The sequence below is a fragment of the Geotrypetes seraphini genome, chromosome 4, assembly GCF_902459505.1.
Source record: "Geotrypetes seraphini chromosome 4, aGeoSer1.1, whole genome shotgun sequence".
Taxonomy (NCBI): Eukaryota; Metazoa; Chordata; class Amphibia; order Gymnophiona; family Dermophiidae; genus Geotrypetes; species Geotrypetes seraphini.
Window position 1 is genome coordinate 254,736,279 of NC_047087.1, and position 21,193 is coordinate 254,757,471.

Sequence of the window (21,193 nt, forward strand, 5' to 3'; positions counted from 1 at the left end):
CAGAGCATTCCTACCTCACAAAGACAAGAAAATTGATTCAACTTTGCACTCAGATTTCTTTCCTTCCATCAATCTCAGCCAGGTAGATGATGGTCCTCCTGGACCACATGGCCTCCATGGTTCATGTTACTCCCTTTGCAAAACTTCATCTCAGAACACCTCATTGGTCTCTTGCCTCTCAATGGTCTCAAGCTCTCAACCCACTCTCTCAGCAGATTACAGTCACATCTTCATTTTGTCAGACTCTGCAGTGGTGGATGAATTCTTCCAATCTTTCCAGAAGGTTGTTGTTTCAAATCTCTCCACATCAGAAAGTTCAGAACATAGACTCGTCAAACTATGCTTGGGGAGCTCATCTGGACGGTCTTCATACACAGGGTCGCTGGTCAGCCCAGGAGCAGCAATTCCACATCAATCTATTGGAACTCTGGGCCATTCACAATGCTCTCAAAACTTTTCAACACAATATAACAAATCACGTCCTCCTAATTTGCACAATCAGGTAGCAATCTATTACATAAACAAGCAAGGAGGAACAGGGTCTCTCCTTCTTTGTCAGGAAGCCCAGAAGATTTGACACTGGGTGATTGCTCATAACATATTACTCAAAGCAATCTATATTCAAAGAGAAAAGAATTCTCTTGCCGACAAACCCAGCAGATTTCTCCAGCCCCATGAGTGGACACTCAACTCTACAGTCTTGCACCAGATATTTTCTTGCTGGGGGACTCCTCATATAGACATGTTTTTATCTCCCCACAATTACAAGCTGCCCCAGTTTTGCTCCTGGCACTAGTCTCCACAGCGTCTGGAAGCAGATGCTTTCCTCCTGGATTGGACAAACAAGTTCCTATATGCGTTTTCACCAATTCCTTTCATTCTCAAGACCCTTGTCAAACTCAAACATGAGTTGACCACCATGATTCTCATAGCTCCTCGGTGGCCAAGACAACACTGGTTCCCCCTTCTACTTCAGCTCACTGTCAAAGATCCAGTACCCCTGCAAATGTTTTGTTCTCTTCTCAGAGTCAAGGATCTCTTCTGCATCCCAATCTTCAGTCATTGCACCTGATAGCTTGGTACCTCTCGGGATGACATTGTCTAACAGTCATCTTTGAGATCCAGTCTGACTTATCTTGAAAGTGTCAAGAAAACCATCTACACAACAATGCTACCAACAGAAATGGACACGGTTTTCCATGTGGTGTACACTCTTCATCATCATGATGCTGCTTCCACCTCTGTATCTTCAGTATTGGATTACCTTCTACTAGAGTTCATCTCAGTGCTATCAATGCTTTTCACAGACCAGTTGAGTGTAAACCTCTAACTTCTCATCCTCTTGTGGGCAGATTCATGAAAGGACTTTTCAGTGTCAAACCACCTCCAGTGGTTTGTGATCTTAATGTAGTTCTTGCTAAACTCATGAAGCCTCCTTTTGAACCAATGTCTTTGGCTCATCTTAAATATCTCACTTGGAAAGTAGTCTTCCTCATCTCCTTTACATCTGCTTGTTGAGTGAGCGAACTTCAAGAGTTGGTGGCAGACCCACCTTTCAGTATTCCATCATGACAAAGTAGTACTTCGTACACATCCAAAGTTTCTTCCAAAAGTAGTCACTGAATTTCATCTTAATCAATTGATTGTGCTTCCAGTGTTCTTTCCCAAACCTCATTCTCATTCTGGAGAAACGGCTCTTTGTTCCTTGGACTATAAACGAGCCTTGGCTTATTACTTACAGCAAACTCAGCCACATAGGACATCTCCTCAACTTTTTTGTCTCTTTTGATCCTAAACTAAACTAAGCTAAATTAAACTAAACCTTAGGTTTGTATACCGAACCATCTCCGCAATCGTAGAGCTCAGCATGGTTTACAGGAGCTGGGATGGAAAGGAACTCCAATGGAGGGTTAAAGGATTAAGTGCAAAGAAGATTTAGATGGGTATAAGATACCGGAGAGGAAGGAAGTGTTACATTTTTGAGAATAGCCATGTTTTCAGATGTTTACGGAAAAGTTGGAGGGAGCTTGAATTTCGGAGAGGGAAGGTGAGGTTATTCCAGAGCTCAGTGATTCTAAAGGGGAGGTATGTCCCTAGTTTTCCTGCATGGGATATACCTTTTATAGAAGGGAAGGATAGTTTTAATATTTGGGAGGATCTGGTGGAATTAGGAATTGAGGAATTCCAAGATAATGGAATAATGGGAGGAAGGATGCCGTGAAGGATCTTGAAAGTTAGGCAGGCACATTTAAAGTGAACCCTGGAGATTACCGGGAGCCAGTGAAGCTTGGACAGGAGTGGTGAGACATGGTCGAATTTACTTTTTGCGAAAACAAGCTTAGCCGCAGCATTCTGTATCTGCTGAAGGCTATGGAGGCTTTTCTTAGTTAGGCTTAGGTAGATAGAGTTGCAATAATCCAATCTGGAGAGGATGATGGATTGCACAAGGACGGCAAAGTGTTTTTGATGAAAGCAGGATCTCACTTTCCTCAGCATATGAAGGCTAAAAAAGCATTTTTTTTTTATCAGGGAGTTAAGATGGTCATTGAAGGATAGTGAAGAGTCCATGGTGATGCCCAGAACTTTGCTTGAAAACTCAAGCTATAATGTGGAACCGAAGGACAATGGGATGGAGGAGGATAATTGGTCTAATTTTGGGCTGAGCTAAAGTAGTTTTGTTTTCTACTCGTTCAGTTTCATTTGTACTGTGAGGGCCCAGGATTGGAGGTTCATTATACATGATGATATGTTCTCGGAGAGGTTCGAGTCGGTCTCGAGGAGGACAAGGATGTCGTCAGCTTAAGTGTAAAGTGTTTCTAGGGGGGATAGATGAAGGAATTTCAGGGAAGACATATAGATGTTGAAAAGAATTGGAGATAGAGGTGAACCTTGAGGGACACCACATGTCGGTATCCAGGGGGAGGATGAGGTGCCATTCATGTTAACGGTGTAAGAGCGGGAACGTAAGAATTTGGAGAACCAGTCTAGAACTGTGAAGTTGATGCCTATCTCAGAGAGTTGGAAAACTAGAATATAATGATGGACAACGTCAAAAGCTGCAGAAAGGTCAAATTGTAGAAGAACAATGAACTTGTTACGAGAATGCAGTATCTGGACCTTAGAGATTAATGAGGCTAATAGGGATTCGGTGCAGAAGTTGGGTCTGAAGCCGTATTGGTAAGGTAGAAGAATAGAGAATCTTTCTAAGTAGGATGAGAGTTGGGTAGATATAATAGACTCTAGCATCTTGGTTAGGAGAGGGATATTTGCAATTGGACGATAGCTGGATGGTATGGAGGGGTCTAGGTCAGCTTTTTTCAGTAGTGGAGTCAAAGCAATGTGTCCCATTTCAGAAGAGAATAGGCTGGATAGTAGGGCAGAGTTTATAAGTTTGGTAAGAGATGTGATGGCCTGTGCAGGAATTTTCTCAAATAGGTAGGAGGGGAATGGGTCCACGGTGCAGTTGCAAGATTTCAGTTTGAGGCAGAGTTTAGAGACCTGCGATTCAGATACGAGTTCAAAGGTAGTCCAGGATCTGTCGGCTGGGATAGAGTTGGAGACAGGTGGGGTAGGATTGTAATCAGTGGGCACCAGTGAGTTGTAGGAGACTGCAGGTGGGAAGGAGCATCTTAAGGTAGTGACTTTTTCATTGAAGAATTTTGCTAGAACCTCGGCTGAAGGAGAAGAGGAGAGCAGGGTGTAGTTGTTTTTTGAGGTTAATGAGCACCAGATGTTAAACAGTGCACTATTCTGGTTGTTGGATTTGGAGATCTTGTCACCATAGAAGTTCTTCCTTGCTTTTTTTTAATATTGTATTGTAGAGCTTAATATTGATTCTCCAGGTCTGTCTATCAGAAGGGGATTTAGATTTTTTCCATTTGCGCTCCAAAGCTCGACATTTCTGCTTCAGTTCTCTGTGAAGTGGAAGGTACCAGGGGGCCTTACGGGGGTAGGAAATGGTTTTAGTGGATAGTGGGGCGAGGGAGTGGTAGGTGGACTTTGAGAGGGTGATCCAGTTGTGCCAATTGGTTTCAGAATGCTGCTGCACCCAATTGGGGAGAGAGAGGGAAGGAGGGAGAAGGAAGATCAGGAAAAGGAGGAAAGAGATGCAAAGACCATGGGAGGGAGGGAAAGGAGATACCATACCATAGAGTGGAAGAGAGAGATGTCAGGGGCATATGGGGGGGGGGGAAGCAGGTCCGGATTAAAGGATAGGCCCAGTAGGCACAGGCCTAGGGCCTGAAATGGTCAGGGGGGCCCGCCAGTTCTGTGCTTTGGGGCCTCACCCTTGCTGGATTCGCTGGCAGCAGCAGCAGCCTCATCATCATCCTGGGTGCCCCCCCCCCCAACCCGATCCGACCCTCCTATCTCTCCCTCCTTCCCTCATCAGTGACGTGCCAGAGGAAATCACGGCAGGAGAAAGCCCTGAAGCAGCCTGCTTAGAGTAGAGCAGTGTTGTTTAGAGTCTCATGATGGGAGGAAGGGAGAGATAGGAGGGTTGTGTGGGGGGGGGGAGAGTAGCAGTCTGTCCCGGGTGCTCGGCCTGGCCTTCCCAGCCAGAGACCTCTACAGGTCTAATCTTAAGGGCAAGTTGGTAAACTGGGACAGGAGTAGAAAGACCAGAACCCTTAGGGGAAATACAACATGTACTTCCCGAGAGAGGTGGTGGAGAGTAAAACTGTGACTGAGTTCAAAGAAGCGTGGGATGAACACAGAAGATTTAGAATCAGAAAATAATATTAAAGATTGAACTAGGCCAGTTACTGGGCAGACTTGTACGGTCTGTGTCTGTGTATGGCCGTTTGGAGGAGGATGGGCAGGGGAGGGCTTCAATGGCTGGGAGGGTGTAGATGGGCTGGAGTAAGTCTTAACAGAGATTTCGGCAGTTGGAACCCAAGCACAGTTACCGGGTAAAGCTTTGGATTCTCGCCCAGAAATAGCTAAGAAGAAAAAAAAAAAAAAAAAAAAAAATTTTAAATTGAATCAGGTTGGGCAGGACTGGATGGACCATTCGGGTCTTTATCTGCCGTCATCTACTATGTTACTATGTTACTATGTGATCTATGTGATCAAGTGCCCATGTGACTGTGTATTTATTGGACTGTGTATTTATTGGACAGATGTCACGATCATTTTATACTAGAATTAGAAAGCATAGATCATGTATATGGAACGGCAGATTGGAAGCCCCCCTGGTCAAACACTGTGCACAACAGCAATATAAGTTTGATGACCTTCGTTGTACAGTTCTTTTACAACTTCCTGCTTCTGCTAGAGGTGGGGATATCAAGAAATGGTTACGTCAGTAAGAACAAAGATTAATTTTTGAGTTGAATGCAGTTGAGCTTAATAGTCTTAACACAGCAATTGAATGGAAGGCTTTTTTCAAATGAAGTTTCTCCTTTATATGTGCCGGGGAGGTAGTTTCCCTTTAATTCTTTCTTTTTCAATTTTGCACCAGTAGTGACATCACTCTGAGCATCTTTTTGAGCAACAAGTCACATTTGCCAGTTGGAGCAGATTTGTTATCATGAGGTTATCCTCCGGCCACAGCAACCCATGAATCAAGGTCTTGCAAGGACTCTTGTTGAATTGAAAAGTATAAGAAAAAACAGACTGACTCAATAGTATACACAGCCTAAGAGGAGGGCTCGCTATACAAAAACTTAGCTCAGAGAAATAAAACTCTGAAGAGGCAGAGGTTACCCCCTCTTGGGAAAAGAGTTTGTCTTCCAATCATTGCTTAATCAATGTTAAAAGCGAGACCAGCTCAAAGGTGTAAAAGTGTATCAACTAAGTTTGTAACACTTTAATTGAAACTACTGTATGCAAATAGGTCAAAAGAAACTTTCTTGCAATTCAGGTTGCCACTAATACTTTCAACTTAGCTTAAGAGCTTGACTTGATTCAAATAGCAAAAGCTATGTGGGGTCCCGACGCGGCCCCGTTTCGGTGTCTGCTTCAGGAGACCCCGCCAGAAAAAGGAACTTGATTCTGAAGACAGGTAATAACCATAGCACTGCTCAAAAAATCCTACAAAATGTAGAAAAGTATTTCATGCAAGTATTAGTGGCAACCTGAATTGCAAGAAAGTTTCTTTTGACCTATTTGCATACAGTAGTTTCAATTAAGTAATCAAGTGTTACAACTTAGTTGATACACTTTTACACCTTTGAGCTGGTCTCGCTTTTAACATTGATTAAGCAATGATTGGAAGACAAACTCTTTTCCCAAGAGGGGGTAACCTCTCCCTCTTCAGAGTTTTATTCTCTGAGCTAAGTTTTTGTATAGCGAGCCCTCCTCTTAGGCTGTGTATACTATTGAGTCATCTGTTTTTTCTTATAGTTCAGTGCTTTTTCTGACTCCTAGCAATCTAGTCCCTGCTGAAGTTATAACAGAATTGAAAAGTATGGCAGAGAATATTGCATGAAGTTTGGCAAACAGTGGATTTCACATTTAAAATATATATATTTTTTAACCTATAAATCAAATTTTACAGGAAATATGTCAGCCACCCTAAAAACCCTTTTAAGCAGTATTTGCAATATTATCAGTTAAAATACACACATCAGAGGTCAGAACAGCAAACTGTGAGCAGGTCATCTATTCTTAGGTGTTTTATGGATTGTAAATTTAAGTGCATACTCTCCAGCTAATTTGGGCTTCCTTGAGAGTATAAACTTGGTGTTTATTATTGTTGCACCACAGGTACCTTTTCCAATGGAATTAAATATGTATGTCTGTGTTACTTAGAAGTCATCAGCACACAAAAGCTGAGTGAAAAGTAATAGATAAATAATTGATTTTGAGGTATTTTGGGGGTTACTGTCTTGCTAAAAATCCAGTCTCTCTTCAGTTTCAATTTCTTTGATGACTATGGGACATTATCTCCTATCTGGATCTTCCACTCGCATATTTCCTATGCCACTGGCTGATGAGTCAAATCAACTTTCTGGGTTTTACTTATTATCCATACTATACTATGCAGATTTTACAAGTATAACTGTGCAGTTATAAATGAACAATGTTATGTGAGTTTTGCCTTGTTCTGTTAAGTCATCAAAATATCAATAAAAATTTATTGAACTAAAAAAATAAAATAAGAACATAAGAATAGTCCTTACTGGGTCAGACCAATGGTCCATCAAGCCAGTAGCCTATTCTCACAGTGGCCAATCCAGGTCCCTAGTAGTACCTGGCAAAAACCCAAATAGTAACAACATTCCATGCTACCGTTCCAGGGCAAGCAGTAGCTTGCCCCATGTCTGTCTCACTAACAAGACTATGGACTTTTCCTCCAGGAAATTATCCAAACCTTTCCTGGAGGAAAAGTCCATAGTCTGTTATTGAGAAAGACATGGGGGAAGCCACTGCTTGCCCTGGATCAGTAGCATGGAATGTTGCTTCTCTTTGGGTTTTGGCCAGGGGGTGAAGCCACTGCTTGCCCTGGATCAGTAGCATGGAATGTTGCTACTCTTTGGGTTTTGGCCAGGGGGTGAAGCCACTGCTTGCCCTGGATCGGTATAATGGAATGTTGCTACTCTTTGGGTTTTGGCCAGGTACTAATAAATGAATCAACTGGAAGGGTGTCCAAAATTTTATTCATGCCATATTATATTTTATTATTTCCAATCTGTTAAATAAGCAAATTATAATTTTACATTAAAAATTGAAGAAAGATGCTTTATACTTTGTCAGCTTCATTTCATATGGCGATCCATTGAAGCCTACAATATGACCAGGGATGCCTAAACTTTTGCACACACTTGCAAATGACAGTTAATTTAAAAATTGTATATTTCCCATTATGCCAAACATGTTTTTTTTCATACGTAAATCAATATACTTACACTCTTTGATAAACATGTATGTGAGCGTTAGCACGACTGTGTGACCACTGTACAGATAGTCTCCACACAAGTTGTGTGACCCTGTCATCGACATTCCTGCTCCTGTCAACAACTTCATTATTCTCCTCAACTGGGCTTCCCAGTCTCCGAAGAGCTAAGAAAGGAATAGAAAGCATATTTTAACACTTAGGTACCACAAGAGTAGAAACAAAGCATTTGAGATTTTGGTGTTATAGCGTCAATAGAAGCCACAGCAAGCACTTTCCAAAAACTCTGGCCACCACTATCCTTTTATATAAAGATATAATTACTTTCTCATTTTAAGACTGACTATAAACTGCTCAGATGGCATTGTCAATGGGTGGTATATCAAGTCAGAAATAAACTTGAAACAAATGAGCTACATAAGCAACAGTGAAAGGGAAATACAGAAGAGCTTTGAAAAAGGAATCCCACAGCATTCTAACTACTGTATAGTATATAGAAAATAAAGTTCTGAACATATAGTCAGTCCTTACTGTATATACTCGAATATAAACTGAGATTTTGGGGCCAAAAAAGGGCCCAAAAATGGGGGTCTTGGTTTATATTTGGGTCAGCGCCCACCCATCCCCCTTCTGGACTTGTTGCAGGCCTCTGCAGGGCCTGCCTTAAGACCTGGTGGGCCAGGACAGGAGGAATCCCTCCCATTTCCTGTCCCAGCTAGCTGGCTGGGTACTTTTACTTCCTCCTGCCTCCCTGGCATACCTTTTAAATGCCTGGTGGTCCAGCGGTGGGCTGAGACAGGAGGGATCCCTCCCGCTTCCCTGGCATATCTTTTAATCTCTGGTGGTCCAGCGGTGAATCGGAGCAGGAACAATCTTCCTTTGCTCCTGCCCCGTGGAAAGCCACTAGCTGAATGGCTGATACAAGGGAGGGGGGGGGGGGGCTGGGTGCAGAGCCTAGTAGGGCAGGACCCTGAATCTGAATATTAAATAACCACCTTCATTTATATTCGTCAACTTTTTTTCCTCCTTTTTTGGGGGAAAAAAGTTACCTCAGTTTATATTTGGGTTGGTTTATATTCAAGTATATATAGTAATTGAATTGAGATTTATTTGCAGTAAGTTCAAACTGTTTTCAGAAAACTTGTGCCACAAGAAAGGGTTATTGCAGCAGAAGTAAATCAAGAGAAAAATTCAATGTGCCTTTCCCTTCCAGAAAAGCAAAAATTCTCTCCAACAGCAAGATGGTAATACATATGCACCCACTGTCTGTGAGAGGTGAAAGATAGGTCTGAATACTAATTTCTATGGTAGTTGGGGCATAGACCAGATTTCAAATTATTACAAAGTCCTGCTCTAACAACAATTTGACAGATGAAACAGCACATAGAACAGCTTGTTTGTGTATGGTATTAGCAAAGGAGAACAAAAGCAATTGCTGATTATCTGTTTACAGCAATAATTACTGCAGGCAACAAATACCTCAGTTATGTGATACTTGTTGAATAATACCTTTTGGGTATGTTCTAAGTTGTTTTTTAATGCATATCTGGTAGTAAAGTCCAATTTTACTATTTTAATTTTATTTAAATTGCTGTTGCAATTTTGTTTATTTAAATTGTCATTTATTATTATCTTAGTAATAATTAATAATATTGTTGTTGGCTCTTGCTGCCTTTTAATTAATTATGGATATTCTTTGCTGGTTATTTTGTCTTCTACTTGCTCTATGTTGCAAACCTGCTGAGGCGACATTTATTCCATCTCTTCGTTAGTGTTAGAGAATCATTCTGATGCTAAACTTTAATATTCCAATTATAGTTGATAAAAGGAAGCCTCACCGTAAAGAAAAATTATAATTTGTAGGAACCCAAAACTGCTTAAACCATTGTTTTTTTGATTATTCCATGTCAAATTCACTAGCTGAATCACTCGCTCCAGTTCCTTCTTTTTAATGCAATGCTCAGTCTATTTGTAATAAGACTTAGATTATTTGCTACTTACTTCTTGACAATGACGTGGGTCTTTTGTTTATTACTGAGTCTTGGCTAACCCCTAAGGATTCATTTACACAAAAGGAGTTATGTCCACCTGGTTTTAGTGGTCAGTTTTCATCCAGAACATGTAAACGAGGTAGTGGTTTAGCAATAATACATAAATCCTTTGATATCTATCCTTGTGAGAAAAATAGCAATTCAAATTTTGAATATCTGATTCTTTCTGTGAAAGATGAACTATATGGCTCAACCTTTAGGCATTGTATTATTTTATTGCCCACCTGTAGCCTGGAGTAAATTTATATTGTTTCTGAAGTTATTTCTAATGCTGTGTTAAAGTTTTCAAGACTTTTGTTAATAGGAAATATCAATCTCCACTTACACCCTTCTTCTACAAAACTGCGCTAACAATTTTTTAGCGCGGGGAGCTGCGCTGAATGGCCTGCGCTACTCCTGATGCTCATAGGAACTCAATGAGCGTCGGGAACAGCACAGGCCATTCAGTGCAGCTCTCTGTGCTAAAACCGCTAGCACGGTTTCGTAGACGAGGGCGTTAGAGAAGGAGAACAACATTGATATCACCAACTTTAAATCCTTTTTGAATTCCTTAGATTTAAATTACTCTCCAATAGCTACTCATGAACAGGGTCATACTTTAGATCAGGGGTGTCCAACCTTTTGGCTCTCCTGGGCCGCACTGGCCGAAAAAAATGTTTCTGGGGTCGCACAAATGCGCAAACGCTGCAGCAAGACAGAGGAGGGAGCCGGCAAGACGGTAAACACATAGGGGCAGCAGAGGAAAACACTATCGCCCTCGACCGGGGCCGCACAAAATACTTCACGGGGCCGCAGGTTGGACACCCCTGCTTTAGATCTTATTTCATATACAGATTCAAATCACTTTAGGTCTGCTATTTCTGATATTGATTGATATAAACAACCTTGGACAGTTCATTTTTTAGGATGTTTTAGGACACCTATTTTCTTATCTAAAATTTTGAACAACTCTTTGAGTTAAAAAGTTAAAAGAAGAAGTAAAATTAATATGGATATCTTCTGGCAAAAATTGGGTCAATTTTTTTCAATTCCATTTGGTGAGTTTAATGCTGAGTATATATTACATTACATTAGAGATTTCTATTCCGCCATTACCTTGCGGTTCAAGGCGGATTACAAAAGATATAAAAATGGGGGTTACAAAAGATATAAAGAATGGGGGTTACAATGGAAGAATAATTGTCATTTCTAGAGTTGTAAAGAATAGATCATTTGTAGAGAGTTGTAAAGAGTCGATCAATTGTCATTTCTAGAGTTGTTAAGAGAAAGAGTTGTTAAGAGTTGGTGTGGTTAGGACTGTTTCAGGAATTTCTTGAAGAGTATAGTTTTTATTTCTTTTCTGAAAATCTTGTAGTCTGGGGTGGTTAACAGTAGGTTGGAGATTTGGTTATCCAGTTTTGTGGCTCAAGTGGCTAGGAGGCCATCGTATTGTTTTGTCCGTTTTACTTCCTTGATCGGGGGAGGTGTGAATGGGGAGTGCGTTTTTCTATGTCTGGTTGAGGTTGCTTGGATGAGGCGATTGTTTAGGTAGGCTGGGCTATTTCCGTTTAGGGTTCTGAATATCATGCAGTAGAATTTAAATAGTATTCTTTCTTGGATTGGTAGCCAGTGTGAGTTGATGTAGGCCTCTGTGATATGATCATGTTTCCTCAGTGAGTAGATGAGTCTCAGAGCAGTATTTTGGATTGTTTGTAGTTGCTTGGTCATCGTGGCAGGGCAGGGGAGGTAGAGGATGTTGCAATAGTCTAGCAATCCTAGGATTAGGGATTGCACTATAAGCTGGAATTGTGTTCTTTCAAAGAATTTCCGGACTTGGCTCAGGTTTCTCAATATTGCGAAGGATTTCTGTATGGTTTTATTTATTTGCAGTTGCATAGTACAGCATCTGTCTATTGTCACTCCTAGTAGTTTTATGGTGGTTTGGATTGGATAGTTGATTGAGTTAAGTTCTAAATTGGTTATAATTGGGACTTTGTCATTTTCGAAGAGGATGAATTTAGTTTTATCTGGGTTGAATTTCAGTTTGTGTTCTTTCATCCAGGTCGTAACTGTTTCTAGTGTTCGATGTATTATGTTTGTCATGGTGGTCTTTGGCTGATCATATGGTATGAGGATGGTGATATCATCTGCATAACTATAGGTGGTTATGCCTAGATTATCCAGGTATGCTCCGAGAGAGGCAGTGTATAGGTTGAAGAGAGTAGGGGATAGTGGAGATCCCTGTGGTACGCCGCAAGGGTTTGACCAAGGATCTGATTTTTCTTTGTTTGATTTTACTCTGTAGGTTCTGGATTTTAAGAAGCCTTCAAACCAAGAATACACTTTATCTGAGATACCTATTGCATCCAAGATTTGAAGAAGGATGTTATGATCAACTAGGTCAAATGCTGCAGTCAGGTCCAGTTGTATGAGAAGCATTTTTTTTCCTGTGCTAAGATGTTGTCTGGCTGTGTCCATAATGGAGCCTAGGAGTGTCTCTGTGCTGAAGTTGGTTCTGAATCCAGATTGCATGGGGTGGAGTAAGTTATGGTTGTCTAGATAGTTTGTGAGGAGTTTGGCTACTAGGCCTTCTGTAATTTTGACATATAGCGGTATTGAGGCAATGGGTCTGAAGTTGGATGGTTGGTCCGTTGGTCCTTTTGGGTCTTTTTGAATTAGTGTAATGATGATTTCGCTGAGGTCAGTAGGGAAAAAGCCATCTGTGAGTGTAGTTTGTATCCATTGCAGAAGTAGAGTACGGAATTTTACACTGGAGGTGGTAAGGAGATATGCTGGGCAGTGGTTGAGGTCATAGGAGGCATGGCTGTATTTTTTGTAGAGTTTATTGAGTTCGGACCATTGTATGTTGGGGAATTGAGACCATGTTCTGTCCGCTGCAGTAGATTCTTTTTCTGTGCGGTGAGTTGTGATTTCGTTTAGGTGGGATGGGGTAAAGTTGAGGTGGCTCTGGCGTTAGTGATTTTGTTCTTGAAATAATCTGCTAAGAGGGTAGCTGAGTGGGGTGGGGTGTTGTTAGTGGTCGTGTAGGGTTTGGTGTCAGTTAGGTCTTTTAATATTTGGAATAGTTTTTTGGTATCTCGGGTTTCTGTGCTTATAAGATTTGTGTAGTGAGTTTTCCTCTTGAGTTTATATTGTTTGTTAATTTTTTTCCAGGCGGTTTTCATTTGATTTAGGTTTGTTTTTCTCCATTTTTTTTCTAATCTTCTGCATTGTCTTTTAAGTTGGAGCAGATCGTTGTCAAACTATTGGTCTGATCTTCTACTGGTTCTAGTTTTGGTTTGTAGTGGGGCTAGTTCGTCCAGGATGTTGGTGGCTAGATTATTCCAGTGAGAGATGAAGTCTTTTGGGTCGCAGTCCTGGAGTGTTTCATCTATTTTTGTCCAGAATACGGTTGGCTCGATATGTTTGCGTGAGGTGTATGGTTTTTTTTGGATTTAGGTGTAGTTTTGTTCTTGGTCCAGTTAATGCTGAAATTGTAAGTGTAGTGGTCTGACCAGAGGGATGGGGACCAGGTTCCATTGAGTGTTTGAATTACTGGGGTGGTTGGTTGATGGGTCATGAAGGCTGCAATGTCAAGTTGATGTCCTTTTTCATGAGTGGTTTGTGGGTTTAGGATTTGGAAGGATAAGGCATTGAGAAATGCTAGACAGTTTTTTGCTGGTGTGGATTTTGGGTCTTCTAGGTGGAGGTTTAGATCTCCTAGGATAAGGTTATATTCTGCTGTTAAGGAGTTTTGGTAAATGAAGTTTTCAAATTCAGGTCTCGCTGTGGTCCAGTTACCCGGTGTCATGTAACAGAGCATGCAGTTTAGTGGGTTTTTTAGTGTGGAGCTTGTGAGATGACAGGCAAGGAAGTACATTTGTGTGGTGGATGTTTTTTCTTGTATATTTAGGGTTAGAGAGTCTTTGAATATTATTGCTAGTCCTCCTCCTCTTTTTTTCTCTCTGCAGGTCACTGTTATTTTGTACCCCTGCGGGCATACCTCTGTTATTCTGGGGTCTGTGTCTGAGGTTAACCAGGTTTCTGTGAGGAAGAGGCAGTCTAGGTTTTCGGTTTTTATCCAATTTTTTATATGTTCTGTTTTCGATCCTAAGGCTCTGATGTTTACACAGGCACAAGTTAGAGTAGTGATTTCTGTTTGATTATTGTGGGTCGTTTCAGGGTAGATGAGTGTTTTAGGAGGAGGTTGAGGTTTGGTCTTGGGAAGTGTTGTTCTTTTTCTCCAGGTTATGGTGATGGGATGTTGGGTGCTGGTCTGGTGGTTCAAGTTTCTTGTTAAAAGGGTTCTGTTGTGGAGTTGGAAATTGGTTGCAGAGGAGCTTGTGGGTGTGGTGGATAAGTTGTTTGCTACTACTTTCCAGCTGGTAATGAGGATTATTATTATTAGGATGGCTTGAGTATGTGTTTGTGAGGATAGCTTCATCTTTGGTGGCAGTGGATGGGGGTCTGGACTGGTTCAGAAAGCCGTCTGTCCTGTTGTTATTGGTGAGGGAGATAGATCTTGCTGTTTTGTGGTAGATGGGTTCTGCTATTTGTCTGATCAAATGATTGAACTGTTGGGGGCTTCGGAGGGGGCGGAGTTGGACTCCCATGCGGCTCTATGTTCCTTCCCTACAGCAGGGGGCTGGTTTGCGTTGGGGCAGCTCCTGGTGGTGGTGGAGTTGCCCTGAGGAGAAGAGGTGGCGAAACTGTGCTCTGCAGGGGGCTTCGGTAGGCAGATCTGGACTCCCACGCGGCCAATGTCCTTATCCTGCTAGTGGGAGGGCTGTTTTTTGTTTTTTTTTCGTTGGGGCAGCTCCCGGTTTCAGTGAGGCTGCCCTGAAGAGAAGAGGCTGTGTAAGCTGCTCTGCAGGGGGCTTCGGGAGGTGGAGCTGGACTCCCACGCGGCCCGAAGTTCATACCCTGCGGCAGGAGGAGGTCTGTTTTTCGTTGGGGCAGCTCCCGGTTTCAGTGGGGCTGCCCTGAAGAGAAGAGGCTGTGTAAGCTGCTCTGCAGGGGGCTTCGGGAGGCGGAGCTGGACTTCCACGCGGCCTGAAGTTCCTACCCTGCGGCAGGAGGTCTGTTTTTCGTTGGGGAAGCTCCTGGTTTCAGTGGGGCTGCCCTGAAGAGAAGAGGCTGTGTAAGCTGCTCTGCAGGGGGCTTCGGGTTTGAAAAGTCTGAAATAATTTTTAGCACTATGGTCAGTATTGCAGGCATTGTTTAGTATTTATAGTTTGTTCAGTATAGTATATGTTTAGTAATGTTTGGATGTGCATGTAAAAGGAGTTTGAATGTTTATGAAGATGGGAGGCTGATCTTTCTGTCTTCCAGGTCACTGGATGTTAAATGTGGTTGAAACATGTTCAGTTAGTCATTTTCTTGATCTCCTGACGAAGCCATGGGTGAAACGGGCCCCGTTGAGATCACGATTGTGAAGTTTCATTGCTGTTTGAAGCTAAGTTCCACACTTATAATGTTTACAGAATATTTATGATATTTATGTTTATTGTTTTAACATTACATTACATTACATTACGGATTTCTATTCCGCCTATACCTTGCAGTTCAAGGCGGATTACAGAAGAATTGACTGGACATTTCCAGAGATGTAAACATTTCAGAGGAGATTACTGGACATTTTCCAGTGAGGATGCAAAATTTTTTTTTTTTTTTTTTTTGGGTAACTGGGATTTTCTGGATGAAGGTGAGAGGTTGGTGAAGTGAGTTGGTGGTAGGTAAGGGGGTTAGGGTTTTTGGATGAATTTTTTGAAGAGCAGGGTTTTGATTTCTTTGCGGAACGTTTTGAAGTCGTCCGATGTTGTCAGCAGGTTGGTGACAGATTGGTTGAGTTTTGCTGCTTGAGTTGCCAGAAGGTTATCGAACATTTTCTTGCGATGTGTGCCCTTGAAAGGGGGGAAGGTGAAAGGGTTAGGGGTTCTTCTGTGTCTTTTTGAGGAGATCTGGTTTAAGCGGTTGGTTAGATAGGATGGGGAAGAGCCGTGTAAAGCTTTGAATAATAGGCAGTAGAATTTGAATTGAATTCGTGCTTGTAAGGGTAGCCAGTGGGAGTCTAAGAAGGCAGCTGTTATGTGATCATATTTTCTAAGTGAGTAGATTAGTCTGAGGGCGGTGTTTTGTATGGTCTGGAGTTGCTTTATCATAAAGGCTGGGCATGGGAGATATAGGGAGTTGCAATAGTCCAGTAGACCTAGTACTGATAAGATTAACATGATAAGATTTTGCATTAAGGCTGGTTAGTGGTGATTGACCGGTGAATGATAAATTAATCCCCCGAATGGATCAGCTTAGGCTGCCCTATACTGAGTTGGGGAATGAATTTCTGAGGTCTCACCACAAATGAGTTTTATATTTTGAATGAACACTCAGCCTTACCACTCTTTTCAGTATTGATTTATGAATTATTTATGATCTTTGGCAATAGTTATTTCAGCCCACATTTTTGTTGTTAATCACTACTGAAAAGGAACAAAGTATTAATACCTAAATGCCTTCTGTTGATAAATTGGCAACCTTTTTTAATGACAAAATCTTAATTATATCTTCACTAGCTGATTACCCGGCATTCCCTGGATATTTATTTATTCCAATCATCTGTTTTCAATAATTTTTACATGTCACCCCCTTCCCACCCCCACAGTATTTTCCCCAGATAGTAAGTCATATATATACCAAGGTTGGTTGAAATCTCTCCATGCATTTCAGAGTTATGCTGGAACATAAACTGTTAAATGACTGTGTGACATCATTCCCCAAGCTTCACACAACTGGAGAAAGCAGCTCCATTTATATATATCTAAAATCAGATGTATCTGTGTGTGTGACCCCCCTTCCCACCCCCACAGTATTTTTCCCTAGATATGTATACCAAGTTTGGTTGAAATCTCTCCGCGTTTCAGAGTTATGCTTGAACATCATCTCAGCGAGGCCGAAAACTATGGGGTAGACAGTAAAATCTTTCATTTTTGATAATTTTTACTTGTTACCCCCTTCCCACCACCACCGTATTTTCCCCCAGATAGTAAGTTATATATATACCAAGTTTGGTTGAAATCTCTCCGTGTGTTTCAGAGTTATGCTGGAACATACATACATACATACACACACACACACACACACAGATACATCTGATTTTATATATACTAGTTGATTTCCCGGCATTGCCCAGGTATTTATTTATTCTAATCTTCTATTGGACAGGAAAAGAAATAAAATTGGCCTCGCGCTGCTGGACTGTCTCTGAACATCTAGATTTAGCAGCTCTCTCTTTCATATCCTGTAGTCGGGCCTCAAGCTGCTGGACTGTTTCTGAAGCTCTAGATGTAGCAGCTCTGTGTGCAACGTTGCAAGTCTTGCATTCCTCTCCTCGGGATTTTCTTGTGCACCGCTGGTGTTTCTTTTTTTTTTTTTTAGCTTTTGATTGCACTTAGCCAATTGCCTTATGTTTCCTTGGAGGCATTGTTACATCAATGACAGCACAGCTGCACTTTCTTGTGACATCATTCTCCAAGTTTCACACAATTGGTCAATATATAACATCTATATAAAATACATGTCACCCCCCTTCCCACTCCCACAGTATTTTCCCCCAGATAGTAAGTGATATGTATACCAAGTTTGGTTGAAATCTGTCCATGCGTTTCAGAGTTATGGTGGAACATACATACAACCACAAAAAACAGAGAGGTATAGTACAAAGATTTAAAAGTATCACTCCAAAGCAAAAGCACCACATATGCCAAGCTTATTACTTAATCGAAAGAAAAGCCTCAGACAAACTCTTCCACCAAAGCATCATAGGCAAAAAACTTTCACACAAGTTTAAAGTTAGTAGGTGGGAGCAAAAAATAGCCGAGAATGATTAATGGTAAAAACCACTGAACACAAACAGGCCAGGCCGACGATCGTTTCGTGGCCGGTAACCACTGCTTCAGGGCCTTAGTGTCAAATCCCACGCTTTATCTTGGTCACCAACTTTACAGACAAAATAATGCTTTTATGCACTCTGAAGTGTGCTGGACAGATTATTTCACTGATCTTGTGCAGTAAATTGTCCACACACATAAGAGAAATTATCAGGATGGTTAAACATAACCTCGTCTGTTCATAATAATTATATCATCTTAGACAAAAACAAAATAGAAAAATTCACAAGTAGAAAAAGCAGCACAATCACTTTTTAGTATAAACTTTCAAATTACTGGTATATGTAATTGATGAGCTGTCCTAAAATGCAATATTGTGTTACAGAAGCAGTAAAATACTGAAACTTCCCGGTAGCATTATTGATGAAAATGATATAAACACAAACTGATGCATAACTAAGGTGACCATACGTCTCGTTTTAAATGGGACAGTCCCGTTTTTAGATCCCCTTCCCTCCCCCCCCGATCCGCCGCTGCTACTTCCCGCCGCAACTAAAGCAAAAGAAGGTCCAGGTGCCGGCCCACAAAACCTTCTTCCCGACGTCAATTCTGATGTCAGAGAGGAAGTTCCGGCCAGTCAATTGCTGCCTGGTTGGCCCAGAACTTCCTCTCCGATGTAAGAATTGATGTCGTGAAGAAGGTTTGTGGGCTGGTGCCTGGACTTTCTTTTGCTTTAGTTGCGGCAGGCAGCAGCGGACCGAGGGTGTGTATTTAAGGACATGGGAAGGGGCACTAAGGACATGGAAACGTTCATCTAAGGTTACATTCAATAACTCTTTGGCAAGTATAACCTCGACAAACTTTGGGATTCCGCAAGGATCAATTCTATCTCCGCTATTATTTAACATATTCTTGGCACCACTGTTAACACTCAGTCAGTCAATTGGGTTTATCCCATTTGCATATGCAGATGATGTACAATTGTTATACCCTATAGACACTAGCGTAGATGGAGAAATTACAGCAATCAATGAGAAACTTTCTAAAATATCAAAATGGTTGCATGACAATAAGTTGGCCCTCAATACATCCAAAACAGAGACTATGCTATTTCTGTGTAGGGAGGGTCAGAAATTAGGAGCCAATATAACCATAAACACAACTAACCTTAAAGTAGTTATTAAGGTGAAGATTCTCAGGGTCATATTAGACCAAAAGCTTAGCTACCATGACCAAATTAGTTCACTGGTAAGAACTTGTTTCTATAGGTTAAGATTAATTAGATCACTGTCCGCGTTTCTCGACAAATCATCACAAAATATCTTATTACATTCCCTAGTAATTTCTAAAATTGACTATTGCAACGCCCTATACAAAGAGACTACCTTAAAAGAAATACGTAGAATACAAATTCTCCAAAATACCGCAATAAAAATTATCATGAAAAAGAAAAAATTTGATCATATAACTCCACTGTTAAAGGAAAATCACTGGTTACCGGTAGGTAAATCATAGAATTACTTACAAAATAGCTTTACTCACACATAAAATATTAGTAAATTAAGCCCCAGCATTCTTAGAAAGTTTTCTAATACCATATATTCCTGTAAAATCTTTTAAGATCAGAAGAAAAATCTTTGTTAGTAATTCCCTCATTAAAATTCATTTATTCAAGTAGGGATATGATCATTTCTGTCACAGCTCCTCAAATTTGGAACTCACTTCCATTCAACATAAGAGAAGAAAAATTACTTAACAAGTTCAAAGCCTTCTAAAAAGTTGGCTGTTTAAGGATGCTTTAAACTGATTCATTTAAAATCATATGACCTCATTCTGGACTTTAAACTGGACAAGGAACAATGTTAAGTAGAATAAATTAAGTGGGTAACGTTACCTAACCTTTTGTTTCCTTACCCATCCTTTTTCATTTGTTTTGGAATTGTTTTTAATCCAATTTTTTTTAGCCCCCCCTCTTCTCAATTGTATTTTTATGTTATAATTGTTTTTAATGTCTTGTTTGTTGGATTTTTTATTTTTTTCTATTTTTAATTTTTGGAAATCGCATTGGATTTGGATATTGCGATCATATCAAATATTTTAAATAAACTTGAAACTGGGGGCACTAAGGACATGGGAAGGAGCACTGGGGGCACTAAGGACATGGGAAAGAGCACTGGGGGCACTAAGGATATGGAAAGGAGCAGTGGGGCACTAAGGACATGAGAAGGAGGCACTGGGGGCACTAAGGACATAGGAAGGGGCACTAAGGACATAGGAAGGAGGTACTGGGGGAACTAAGGACATAGGAAGGAGGTACTGGGGGCACTAAGGACATGGGAAGGGGCACTAAGGACACAGGAAGGAGGGAGGGAATAGAAAGGGACAATTGTTGGGCCTGAGTGCAGAAAGAAAGAAAGAAATGAAAGAAAGGATGCACAGTCAGAAGGAAACGCAACCAGAGACTCATGAAATCACCAGACAGCAAAGGTAGGAAAAATGATTTAATTTTCAATTTAGTGATCAAAACGTGTCAATTTTGAGAATTTATATTTGCTGTCTATATTTTGCACTATATTTGTCTTATTTTTCTATAGTTACTGAGGTGACATTGCATATCTCTGAAGTCCATCCTACATGAAGCAACAAACCGATACATAGGAACAGTAACTAAATGCAGGAGAACCAAAAGACCCCAATGGTTCACTAAAGAAATTTCAGACCTAGTTAAAAAGAAAAAAGAAGCATTCATCACCTACAAACATTTAGGAAACCAGGGGGCGAAAGAAGACTATCTAGACAGAGCAAAAGCTGTTAAAAAGGAAGTCAGAGAAGCCAAACTCCGAATGGAGGAAGAACTAGCACGTAATATTAAGAAAGGGGATAAATCTTTCTTTAGCTATATTAGTGACAGGAAAAGAAACAAGGATGGTATAGAACGGCTGAAGCAATCGGATGGTAACTTTGCAGAATCAGATTATGCCAAGGCAGAACTACTAAACGAATACTTCTGTTCAGTCTTCACCTGCGAATCGCCGGGAGCTGGTCTGCAGCTTCAGACGGGAGATACCCAGAAAGACCCGTTTCAAGATTTCAAGTTTACGCCCAGTAACGTCTACAATGAACTATCGAAACTCAAAGTAAACAAAACCATGGGACCGGACAACCTGCACCCCAGGGTGCTCAGGGAGCTAAGTGGAGTCCTGGCCGAACCATTATCTGAGCTTTTCAATCTCTCCCTACGCACAGGAAGAGTCCCCTTGGACTGGAAAACCGCCAACGTAATCCCACTCCACAAAAAGGGCTGCAGGACAGAGACGGCAAACTACAGACCAGTGAGTCTCACGTCTATAGTGTGTAAACTCATGGAAACACTGATCAAACAGAACCTTGACATAATCCTGGACGAAGAAAACTTACAAGACCCCCACCAACACGGGTTCACC

General features: G+C 41.2%; 1 protein-coding gene across 9 annotated transcripts in view; it reads right to left on the reverse strand.

Annotated features, from left to right (window-relative positions):
* The window catches only part of SGMS1 (sphingomyelin synthase 1), a 221,151-nt gene that overhangs the window by 19,468 nt on the left and 180,490 nt on the right, over nt 1-21,193 (reverse strand). For all 9 annotated transcript variants that reach the window (XM_033941904.1, XM_033941907.1, XM_033941910.1 and 6 more), the window contains one exon: nt 7,851-8,004. In XM_033941904.1, the coding sequence (XP_033797795.1) occupies nt 7,851-8,004 (154 nt within the window). The remainder of the gene's footprint in view (nt 1-7,850; nt 8,005-21,193) is intronic.